Source organism: Periplaneta americana, chromosome 2 (genome assembly GCF_040183065.1).
Source record: "Periplaneta americana isolate PAMFEO1 chromosome 2, P.americana_PAMFEO1_priV1, whole genome shotgun sequence".
NCBI classification, from domain to species: domain Eukaryota; kingdom Metazoa; phylum Arthropoda; class Insecta; order Blattodea; family Blattidae; genus Periplaneta; species Periplaneta americana.
Genome location: NC_091118.1, coordinates 21870090 through 21883325, shown reverse-complemented (window position 1 = coordinate 21883325; position 13236 = coordinate 21870090). Strand labels below are relative to the sequence as shown.

The window sequence follows — 13236 nt, the reverse complement described above, 5'->3', positions numbered from 1 at the left end:
TTGATTGTAAAGAAATAAATATCAAAAGTCCTTCAATAACCAATGTAATATTTTGTATTTCGAATAGACAGTTATTGAAGGACTTTTGATATTTATTTCTTTAAATTTGTTAACTTGTCGGACTAACATGCCTTTCAAATATTTGATTGTGTTTAGCTCTTCGTTGTAATCCTGTTGGTTCATTGGTAGGCTATGTTGAGTAGTCTGTGTACCATTGCTCGGAATGCAGCTTGTTTGTGTTGTGTTGTGTGGTTGGATGTGTTGTGTATGTGTGTTGTTGCTGTAGGTTTTCTGTAGACTTCTAATGTGTGTTTGTCGTCGACTTTTGTTATTGTGATGTCTAAAAAATTTATGGATTTGTTGTTTTCAATTTCTAATGTGTAGTGTAGCTTTGGGTGTATTTTGTTTACGTGTTGATGCAGGTTTTGGATTTTCTACCGTTCATTAACACATTCTTTTGGCCCTAATATCCACCAAAACCATGTTTAATGATTCAAGAAATTTATAATTAATAAACAGAACAGTAGCAACCCATAAAATATGTAATTTTTAATGTAAAATCGAATATAATATCTAATTGTATACATATACTATAAAATGAAAAATGAAATAGGCCTGTAATAATAATCCTAATATTGGGATTTTTTGATATTCCGGTTTCTATTTTCTTAGCAGCTGCATGCCAAGGAATAGAATATTCACGTACGTAGAATTCCGAGCTCTATCATTAGAAACCGCTCTGTATTTTCTGTTTCGGACATTCTCTTATCCCTGTTTCGCGAACATCCTCCTTAGACGTTAATTTATTATTTTAAGTTCCTGGAAGATAACGAAGTTAAATTAAATTAAAATAAAATTAATATGTCGCCAAATTTATGTTGTAACTTACATGGAAGATATTTCAGTAATGTCCAGCTGACGATTAACATAATACCGTGATGGTAAACGTGTAGAAATGTTATATGTTGATTCTTCTTTCGTAGTACGAAGAAAACCTGTAAGTCATAAAATGTAATTGTGAAAGTGATTTTATTATACACTGCTCCGCCGATTTAGTAGAATGTGTTTGAGTCTAAATACAGTACAACGTGGTCTGTTGTGACGAGAATCCAAGCCCCGCAAACCTGTAAGGCATCATGTCACAAACACTTTCACGTCTGAGTATTTCTGACAAAGTAAATATTATTCAACGCTTTGAACACGGCACAAATGTTAAGGATATTGCTGGAGAATTTAAAGTAATATTTATTTATTCATTCACTCACTTATTTATTTGTGTATTTATATGTATATTTATTTATTTAATATTGTATTGTATAGATAGATATATTCTAGGACAGTAGTTCTCAACTTTTGATAGACTGCGGCCCGGTAAGTTCTTTTTCTATAAGACGTGGGCCCGGTCCCAATAAATTTACTCGTAAATACCTTTCCTATTCTTTAAAATTTCATACAGTTAACTATAGACTGACAAATCGAACTGAAACCCTAACCGAGTTACTACGTGAGCGCTGGCTGTCTTGGGGAGGAGCAAGTGAGAAAGCACGGGAGAAGGGAGAGAGCACTATGCACTATGTACTTGCAGGTCCACTCACAGTTTGTCAAACCTGCTAACAAAAGCATTAAAAGATTGACTAGTTGCCTGCAATGCTAGCATAATGGAACCTTCCTAGCCGACAGTCGAGGCAAAAATGAAGAATCCGTTATTGTGGTAATACTGGTGAGTGGTTCTTCTATTGGTCGCGATGCACACAAACACCCTCTCAGATATTTACGTGGTGATTGGTGACTGAATGACGAGGAGAGAGGGAGAGAGAAGAAAGAAAGAGAGAGATTCCAGAAGTTGGCGTGTTTTACGGGGTTTCACTTGAAGTTGTCAAACTATAACACGTGTCATTTTGGGAGAGGGGTTATTTTACGACGCTGTATCAACATCTCAGGTTATTTAGCTTCTGAATGAAATGAAGGTGGTAATGCCGGTGAAATGAGTCCAGGGTCCAGCACCGAAAGTTACCCAGCATTTGCTCGTTTTGGGTTGAGGAAAAACCCCGGAAAAATCTGAACCAGGTAACTTGCCCGACCGGGAAATGAATCCGGGCCAGCTGGTTTCGCGGCCAGACGCGCTAGCCGTTACTTCACAGGTTTGGACAACTAACACGCAAATTTAAGACTGAAAGAGTATTTGTGCGCTATGAGAACGGTATGATGTATTGACAAATAATTGAATTAATTATCAAAAAGAAATTTTGCAGCATTTTGTAGTTTCCTGAACTAATTTATGGTAACTTTCATTGACATATTGTCTCTTTCTGACAACTAGAAAGTTATAAAATTTATAACATAGATTATTGTATTATTAAATTGGTTTTAATTATATTGTTCTGAAAAAGAAATCGTAATGGGAAGAATAATTATTCACTGTAACTCACCACAGAAATCAGCACACACACCAAATGGTATTATAATATACAATGTAATCGTATGTAATTTTCCCAATTTTAACACTTTCCAACACTAATCAATATTATGAATTTAAAAATGTAACATCTTAACACAGCAATAATTATAAGTTATTGAGAAAATTGACCTTAGTGCTTAGCTTATTTTATTTTATGCTCGACCATGCCGAAATGTAGTAATTATACACCTGGTAGCAGCCCTTTAATGCATGTCATTAAAGTACACCTATTCATTAAAGTTCAGGTTTTCGATTATTCTCGGATATGCAATCGAAAGACGAGGGAAACGTCACGGAGGCTGGAAATCCAATACTGTCGCAGAAGGTTATGTTCTGTTATTATAATAATCAGCGTTAATTGTAAATAATATTCAAATAAATTCAATTTGTCATCTCGTTTTTCAATTCTAAATCAATTTCCAGGTTATATCAAAATTAGTTCATGTTATTCTCTACATTACCTCAAGGTCAATGACATTATTGTTCCTCGGAAAAAATCAATACTTTCGCGTCTGCGCACATCTCATAATTTACGAGCTATGCACAAGGTCACTTCCGATCTTCAGTCAGATAGACCTACAAATAAAATGAATACTTCTGAATAATTTCAAGTTAGAAATATGGTCGAGCATAAAAAGTCGTATGAAACTTGCCTATAATGATAATTAAGACCCTCGTATGAAAATTATGAAACTCGCGTCTTAATTACTATCATTATAGGCTCGTTGCACAATGTACTATTTTTATTACACCTGAGAGTTTTTTTAAGATTTTAGCGAGGCTAGTGAGACTTTATTTTATTTTTATTATTTATTTATTTATTTATTTATTTATTTATTTATTTATTTATTTATTTAACCTGGTAGAGATAAGGCCACCAGGCCTTCTCTTCCCATCTACCAGGGGATTACAACTACAATATTAAGAATACAATTACAATTAATATTAAATTTACAAATACAATGAAAATCAAAGTACTAAAAGATTAACTGATTAATAAAAGCTAGACAGTTTATTGTGAAAGTTAAGAAGAGAGAAGCATTTCTTTTATTAAGTAAAAATTAAACCTACTCTACGCAGTAAGAAAATGCTTAATAAGCTTGCTTTTGAACGCTACTAAATTCCGACAGTCTCTGATGTCACTGGGTAGGATATTCCACAAGCGCGAGAGCGAGATTGTGTATGATGATGAATACGATATGTTGGTATGGCTAGTATGCGGCTATTTTGCGTGCGTGTGAAGAAATTATGATATGATGACAGGTAACTGAAACGGGAGGCAAGGTAGGTAGGTGTAAAAGTGTGAAGGACTTGGAAAAGGAGAACAAGAGAATGAAAATTTCTACATTCGTTAAGCCGTGGCCAGTTTAGAGTTTGGAAGGATGGGGTAATGTGGTCAGCGCGACGGACATCGCAGACGAAGCGAACACAAGAATTATGAACACGTTGTAATTTTTGCGACTGGTTGACATTGAGGTCAGTCAGTAGAAAATCACAATAATCGAAGTGGTGCATTACTAGTGTTTCCACTAGTATTTTCTTGAGTAAGAGCGGAAGGAATTTTCGAATGCTTAAGGAATTTAGTATGGAAAGCACTTTTTTGGTAATATGGGTTACTTGGTTATTCCAGTTTAAATGCGTATCAAAGTAAACTCCAAGGTTTTTAACACAGGAAGCAACTGTCTTCTGTCCGTTAGCTTGTTAATTCTGGGATGAATTGAAGTGACAGCCAAAGGGAGAAGTCATCAAGTTGCAGCAGGTGGTTCCTCTGTTTCGTTTTAAGCACGGTCATGACAGAAATTTTAATATTTCATAAAGATATGTGGTGGAAAAATAGGTTGAAAGGTTTTTAAGTCTGAAAAATTCCCGAGCATTAAAAAATATGACGCTTGGCCACTAATATTTACTACACAAATGTTTATAGTTAGAATTTGGAGTTTAGAAACGAACTAGATGTGGACTTTTCGACACAATCACGAGAATTAGTCTTCTAAGAAATTTCCACTATAAAATATTTATTCCTGAAGAAAGCTTAGAAAAGTAAAATGACAGTTTCCAAGGGAATATCTCGCGGCCCGGAGTAATTTTTGCCAGGGCCCTCTGTTGAGAAACACTGCTATACGATGCACAAAGAGCCAATGTACTGTAGCCTAATTCTTAATTGCAGGGATCCATGCCTGATTCGGTTATCGAAAAGCCGAACAAACTCAAGCCAAGGCAAGCCAAACGTATCCCTATGCTACATATTTCTGCATATCCATTATTTTTCTCTTGGAAAATTTTCATTACTTGAGGGGTTTGGGGGAAAAACCAGGCAGCTCCAATTTTTTTTTTTTTTTTTTTTTTTCATTTTTGACCTGTTTATGCACAGAGGAAAAAAAAATACGCTCTATTGTTTGGCAGTGGCGTAGCGTCAATGTAAGCTAAAAAGCTCAGCTTCCCCAGTTAATAACTCCATAATAAACTGCAGTTTATGAACAAAATTATTTATTAATTTTAATACAATTTATAAGTACGCCTTAAATGTTGTGATGCGGCAGTTCAGAATGATTTGTGATGCAGCAGTAAACATGAAGCCTGCACACACCAGCTTACAATCCCCTACACGGACTCGTTTCTTTGACACATTCTTCTATGTAACGCACCCCGCAGATTTTCGATCCCTTTCTAATTAAACTACCCCGTTCGCAAGGCTCGCAAGAAGCTAGCTTTAGCATCGGAAAGAATTAGCTTCCGAGTTATCCCTTTCGCGAGTTGTGTTAGTTGAAGTGTTAGTGTGCACTGTGGCTGATAAAATAAATATGAGTGAAATAACAGTTCCTGACACTAATTTATGTAGTCAAAAATAATCTTCTGATAAATATTTTAACGTTGATTTTTTTACTTGGTTACTTAACGATTCTGTATCAACTACGAGGTTATTTAGCGTCGATGGGATGGGTGATAGCAAGATGGTATTTGACGAGATGAGGCCCGAGGATTCGCCATAGATTACCTGACATTTGCCTTACGTTTGGGGAAGACCTCGGAAGAAACCCAACCAGGTAATCAGCTCAAGCGGGAATCGAAGCCGCGCCCGAACGTAACTCCGGATCGGCAGGCAAGCGCCTTAGCCGACAGAGCTACGACGGTGGCTTTTAACGTTGATTGATGTAATTTTACTAACACTGTATCTATTGACCATTAATATTGTGATTTCTCTAAATATGACAGAGAGTGAGCTAATGTTATATTATACGTACTGTATCTGTCTATTTCTTAGAGATATGTGTAAACCATGAAGTCATATTTTACTACCATTTGAGGTGATGCTTTATTGGTGTTACTTATGAGGTTCCAACCAATCTTCGGACTGCTGACTTGACATCGACTACTATGGGGAGGTTGTAAGCCCTATCCTCGCCGTGTTAAATTTTGCAACTTCAGGTACACTTATCTCAGAAACTATTCAATCTACATCTATGAAAATTTGCACACCTGTAGTTGTGATCTTCCTTAACCTACCGACTTTTTCTTAATTTATTAGTTCAGCTAAAAACCAAAAAATGTTAATTTTGATCCAAATCAGCTTACAACCTCCCCTTTAGACGTAATACGTTTCCTCATACATGAAATACAACTTAGTTAGCTTCCCCTGCTCAAAATTTCATGCTACGCCACTGTTGTTTGGTCGAAGAACAAGTAGTTCCAAGAATTACATTCACAGTTATAATGCATTTTGGACCTGCCTCTTCTGTACATGCTTATTGTTTGGCGGTAAGTTTTTTTCATTATCTCGAAAAGTACTGAATTGGAGCTGTCTGGTTTTTCCCCCAAATCCCTCAATTGGTCCCTCATTTGTTTGGTTCATTAAGCTCTACTCACGCCTTTATTGAATCAAACTCCTGAATTTTACAGATACCAAAGATTTTGAAGCAATAATTTTTAAACTTACCGTGTCAACGAGTTCAATTGCTTTGGAAACAACGTACCACCAGGAGAATGTAGTTATCTGTTGAACAAGGAGGCAGTAAAGAGTTAGAGCAATGCACGATCAACAGGCGTCGGGTCTAATTTATAATAATAATAATAATAATAATAATAATAATAATAATAATAATAATAATAATAATAACTAGCCGTACCCGTGCGCTCCGCTGCACCAGTTAGAAATAAATATAAAGTAATTACATAATTAAAATAGGACGTTTGATCCAGGGAACATTCGTGTTTGATAGAAGGATAAATCGTTTAATATGTTACTTAATTTAAATTGTATTTAAAATATTAAAATACGATCATTTTGATCCAGAGATCACTCATTTGGTGCAATGGCAATTCCTTTAACATGTTATTAATTGTTATTACCAATTATTTTTGGAAAAGAGAAAATTAACAGAAAAATTTTGGCTACAGATTTATTATTATACTAGCCGTAACCGTGCGCTCCGCTGCACCCGTTAGAAATAAATATAAAGTAATTACATAATTAAAATAGGACGTTTGATCCAGGGAACATTCGTGCTTGATATAAGGATAAATCGTTTATTATGTTACTTAATTTAAATTGTATTTGCATAATTAAAATGCGATCATTTTGATCCAGAGACCACTCATTTGGTCATAAAAATTATTTTAGGAAATACAGGAAACGAATGCACAGAATAGCCTATCAAGTTTTCTGTGCATAAGAAGCTATTTTAATCTTACCTGTCCTCGATTCACTCAGAAGTTACTGTAATAACATTATAGCATTATACCATCTAGAGAAACTACACTTTCCAATGGTGAATTAATAATTAATTATACAAATCGGTTAATTTAGCTTCTGATATTACTTCATACAAACACAGAAACATTATCTGTAGGCTATCTTTCATAGCTTTCGATTGTTGTTGTCCAAGGCCCCTTATAGACGAAGTCATTTGTTTTTTAATTCATTACACGGCCTTAGATGGCAGTTATTTTAATTTTGAAACTCATTTATCTCATTAAATATCAGTCCTATCAAAATTTTTCAAAGAATACAACGTATCGGAAATTATTTTTAAAGAAATGTTTGTTATGTAACATTTTTCATAAAAATAAAAAATAAGCGAGATATTTCGATTTATTTAATTCAGGCCCCCTTATAACCCCCCTTTTAAATAATGTATTTTGAATGCCATATAGCCCAAAATCTAAGTTACAACGAACTAAATTTATATTCCAATTTTCATCGAAATCCGTTCAGCCATTATCGCGTGAAAAGGTAACAAACATACATACAGACAGACAGACAGACATACAAACAGAAATTTAAAAAAAGCGATTTTCGGTTTCAGGGTGGTTAATTATATATGTTAGGACCAATTATTTTTGGAAAATCGAAAATTACCAGAAAAATTTCGCCTCCAGATTTATTATTAGTACTAGCCGTACCCGTGCGCTCCGCTGCACCCATTAGAAATAAATATAAAGTAATTACATAATTAAAATAGGACATTTGATCCAGGGAACATTCGTGTTTGATAGAAGGATAAATCGTTTAATATGTTACGTAATTTAAATTGTATTTAAATGATTAAAATGCGATCATTTTGGTCCAGAGACACTCATTTGGTGCAATGACAATTCCTTTAACATGTTTCTTAATTTTTATTACATGCATCCATACTTTAATGAAGACTGACATATCATTTAGATTTAATGTCTATACTTTATTTTACTTGCTATATGTTTCCATTGAATTATGATAATAACTAAATTTTAACCCTTGTTTTCTACGTATTAAGTAAATGGCGCTTGGGCCACTATGGTTCTGAACCCTTCAAATAACTTAAATTACTTAAATTATATTATATTATATTACATTATATTATATTATATTATATTATATTATATTATATTATATAAAAAATGTGTCGATAACGGATGTACACCGATAAGTAAGTTTTTAATTTGTTATGGGGGCTCTTGAATCTCAGGAGGAACAGCATTTACAACAGCGCAACATAATCTGCTTGGCTCATTACCCAATTTTTTTGCATTGCATTTAATGCATATGTATTTTATGTATTTTAATACGATTCAATTGAGCATAGTTAAAATTTGGATTATAAAATAATGGAATGCTAAGCTAACATATTATTACTGCATACTAAATCAATACACTCTCGTTGTTCGTTAATTCTCTGAGATAAAAATGAATATGTTCATAAACATTATTTTAAGATATACAGGAAACGAATACACAGAATAGCCTATCAAGTTGTTTGTGCATAAGAAGCTATTTTAATCTTACCTGTCCTTAATTCACTCCGAAGTTACTGTAATAACATTATAGCATTATGTCCTTATAGAGAAACTACACTATCCAATGGTGAAATAATAATTAATTACAGAAATCGGTTAATTTAGCTTCCGATATTACTTCATACAAACACAGAAACATTGTCTGTAGGCTATGATCCATAGCTTTCGATTGTTGTTGACCAAGGCCCCTTATAGACGAAGTCATTTGTTTTTTAATTCATTACACGGCCTTAGATGGCAGTGATTTTAATTTTGAAACTCATTTATCTCATTAAATATCAGTCCTATCAAAATTTTTCAAAGAATAAAACGTATCGGAAATTACTTTTAAAGAAATGTTTGTTATGTAACATTTTTCACAAAAATCAGTAATAAGCGAGATATTTCGATTTATTTAATTCAGTCCCCCTTATAACCCCCCTTTTAAATAATGTATTTTGAATGCCACATAGCCTAAAATCTAAGTTAGAACGAACTTAATTTATATTCCAATTTTCATCGAAATCGGTTCAGCCATTAACGCGTGAAAAGGTAACAAACATACAGACAGACAGACAGACAGACAGACATACAAACAAAAATTTCAAAAAAGCAATTTTCGGTTTCAGGGTGGTTAATTATATATATTAGGACCAATTATTTTTGGAAAATCCAAAATTACCAGAAAAATTTCGGCTACAGATTTATTAGGCCTATTAGTATAGATAGATATTATATTATATTATATTATATTATGTAAAAAGTGTGTTGATAACGGATGTACTCGAATTAGAAAGTTTTTAATTTGTTGTGGGAGCTCTTGAATCTCAGGAGGAACAGCTTTTACAACAGCGCAACATAATCTGCCTGGCTCATTACCCAATTTTTTTGCATTGCATTTATTGCATATATATTTTATGTATTTTAACACGATTCAATTGAGCATAGTTAAAATTTGAATTATAAAATAATGGAATTCTAAGCTAACGTACTATTACTGCATACTAAATCAATACACTCTCCTTGTTCGTTAATTCTCTGAGATAAAAATGAATGTTCATAAACATTATTTTAAGAAATACAGGAAATGAATATACAGAATAACCTATCAAGTTTTCTGTGCACAAGAAGCTATTTTAATCTTACCTGTCCTCAATTCACTCACAAGTTACTGTAATAACATTATAGCATTATGTCCATCTAGAGAAACTACACTTTCCAATGATGAAATAATAATTAATTATAGAAATCGGTTAATTAAGCTTCCTATATTACTTCATACAAACACCGATACATTGTCTGTAGGCTATGTTTCATAGCTTTCGATTGTTGTGTCCAAGGCCCCTTATAGACGAAGTCATTTGTTTTTTATTTCAATACACCGCCTTAGATGGCAGTTATTTTAATTTTAAAACTCATTTATCTCATTAAATATCAATCCTATCAAAATTTTTCAAAGAATGAAACTTATCAGAAATCAGTTTTAAAGAAACTTTTGTTATGTAATATTTTTCACATACATCAATAATAAGCGAGATATTTTAATTTATTTAATTCAGGCACCCTTATAACCCTCCTTTTAAATAACGTATTTTGAATGCCATATAGCCTAAAATCTAAGTTACAACGAACTTAATTTATATTCCAATTTTCATCGAAATCCGTTCAGCCATTATCGCGTGAAAAGGTAACAAACATACAGAAGACAGACATACAAACAAAAATTAAAAAAAGAGTGATTTTCGGTTTCAGGATGGTTGATTATACATGTTAACACCAATTATTTTTGGAAAATCGAAAATTACCAGAAAAATTTTGGCTACAGATTTATTATTAGTATAGATAATAATTTATTTTAGCTGGCAGAGTTAAGGCCGTAAGGCCTTCTCTTCCACTCAACCAGCAAAAAGTATATATACATATGCATGAACTTACAAAGAATTCGACAATTTGATTTAGATGAGAATTATATTTGTATGCAAGAGTTATTTACGAATGAAACAACAAAATACTGTGAACTATTAATTAAACACTTAAATAAACTGTGTAGCAGAATTAAGCTAAAATACATAGAATGTTAATATATTTCAAATAATATTAGATAATAGAAAGAGATTATTATGAGAAATTTCGAAAATACAGCACTATCAGGATGATGTCTAAAGAAAGAAGTAACAATGTAGTCAGTGATAGTTTAAATAAGTATGATTAGAGTGAAATGCTAATAAGGTTATCTTTTAAGCTGTTTTTAAAAGGTGTTTATTGTCTTGCAGCCCCTAATACTTTGTGACAAGGAATTCCATTGACGCGATGTGGATACTGTAAAAGATGTTCTATGAAGAGGTATACTTAGCGTGCCACAGATAAGTGATCTGGTATTTACGTCGTGGTTAGAGTATAGATAAAAGAAACGAGACGAAAGGTAATTTGGTGTTGAGGTGTGCAAAGGTGTGAGGTAAAGACAAAGAGTGTAAAGTTCTGCGTTCTTTAAGTCGGAGCCACGAAAGACTTGCGAAGGACGGTGATATGTGATCATATCGTCGGATGTTGCACACGTATTTGACGCACATATTCTGAGCTCGCTGTAACTTGACTGAGAGTTCAGAGCTTAGGTCACTTAACAGAACGTCACAATAATCGAAGTGCGGCATTGCTAGGGTTTGTACTAGGGTAAGTTTTAGTTGCTGGGGCAAGAAGTTTCTCAAGCGACTCAAACAGTGAAAGGAGGAACAGATTTTTTTATCGTTTCTTTAACTTGAAAATTCCAACTTAGATTATTATCAAAAAAGAAGCCAAGATTTTTTTACGACAGATGAATAAGGGATTAGCTTGTTGTTAAGGGTAACAACTGAAAGATTACTGTTATTAAGGGAGTTAACTAAACGCTTATGTCCAATAATTCACTAGCCAAAAAAAAAAAAAAAAAGTTTCTTGGAATTCATGAGTCAATTCTTACTAATTTTGGGTTGAGAAAAACGAATATGACAATGAAAAATTGTTCTTAGCTCTAGTTTCTGTGATACACAATAGGTGGAAGTATTTCAGTTTAACGGATTAAGAGAAAAGGATACATTTTAATTACATATACCAACAACATTGAAAGTGCGTTTAATTATATCTTTGATATCTTTGTTCCATAACAGAAATATCGGGATGGAACCTTCCTCCGTGTTCATCACTGAAAGCTCCACAACTAGGAGGGAAAAAGTCTAGGTGGGAGTGGAGAAGATGGATTGTAAGGGACATTTTGCATCCGAGTTGATGGTATTTTTGCAAGAGCACTGTCACCAACTGAGTGTAGTTATCATCTCTTTTGTTGCCTAAAAATCCATGAATAACTGCCTTGAAGACTTCCCAAACTTCCTTTCCTTTCCCCGCCAAAACTTGGTCAAATGCAGGATCCTTTAGAAGTTCTCGAATTAGTGGCCCGACAAAAATACCTTCCTTGACTTTGGCATCACTTAATTTCGGAAATTTCTCTCTTACGTACTTAAAGGCCTGTCCTTCTTGGTTCTTACCTATGACAAAATATTTTATCAAACCCAGCTTAATATGCAGGGGTGGAAGAAGAACATCTTTTGGGTCTACGAGAGGCTCGGCAACAACATTTTTCTCGCTAGGGTTATGATTTCTTGCAGGCCAGTCTGCCTGAATATAATGTGATTTTCTATCCCTGCTGTTCCACATACATAAAAGCAGCAATATTTTGTGTACCGCAGTTGAAATCCTAAGAGTACAGCAATGAGTTTTAAATCACCACAGATTTTCCACTTGTGTTCATGATATTTGATTTAGTCGAAGAGGGCTGTCATATTTGCATAAGTTTCCTTCGTGTGAACTCCATGACCAACAGGAATAGAAGGAAGACATTGCCATTGTGAATAATACAGCTTTCAAACTAAGCTTGGAGGAGTCTATGAATAGTCTCCATTCAGTTGGATCATGGTTCAAGTTCAAACATTTCATCAAGCCATTAATGTCGCAGCAAACAAGATTGTTTTTCTTCTCAAGGTCTCTAATGAGATCACTCAATTCCGCTTGACTCAGTCTGTGCGGTTTATCATCTTTTTTCCTCAAAATCAGAGTCCTGGGATGTGGAAGGTTTGTTGGGTTCTTCTTCTTGTTCCACACTGTTTTCATTTTCTACTTCAAACACACAATTTTCGTGGCATTTTTACAAATTTTACGCTTTAAAAACACTTCCAAATCAGAAATTCTGCATTAATTACAGCAGAAACAATGTGAAATTCACAGTGACAGCAACAATATCTATGTTTGTAACTTACAAACAGCTTAAGAACATTTGTGTTTTGTTATTTGACAGGTGTGCCAACTCCCAAAACAAAATTTCCCCCAAATTTCCCCCAAACTGAAAATGTTGACTCTAAAAAATGAAATGTCACTTTATCTCCAAAGCAAGAGCTAATCTGTCATTTCTATGGTGATTTCTGAATTCAGCAGGTGGAAATACATCAGAATGAGCTATTTTTGAGCAAGAAACATTTTCATTGTTGACCAGTGATAAT

The 13236-nt window shown here is 33.8% G+C and overlaps 1 protein-coding gene across 6 annotated transcripts in view; it reads right to left on the bottom strand.

The window, feature by feature from the left end:
- Positions 1-13236, bottom strand: part of LOC138715849 (very long chain fatty acid elongase AAEL008004-like) — a 112675-nt gene that overhangs the window by 20936 nt on the left and 78503 nt on the right. For all 6 annotated transcript variants that reach the window (XM_069848934.1, XM_069848937.1, XM_069848933.1 and 3 more), the window contains 2 exons: positions 6393-6449; positions 890-995 (listed from right to left, as the gene is read on the bottom strand). In XM_069848934.1, the coding sequence (XP_069705035.1) occupies positions 890-995; positions 6393-6449 (163 nt within the window). The remainder of the gene's footprint in view (positions 1-889; positions 996-6392; positions 6450-13236) is intronic.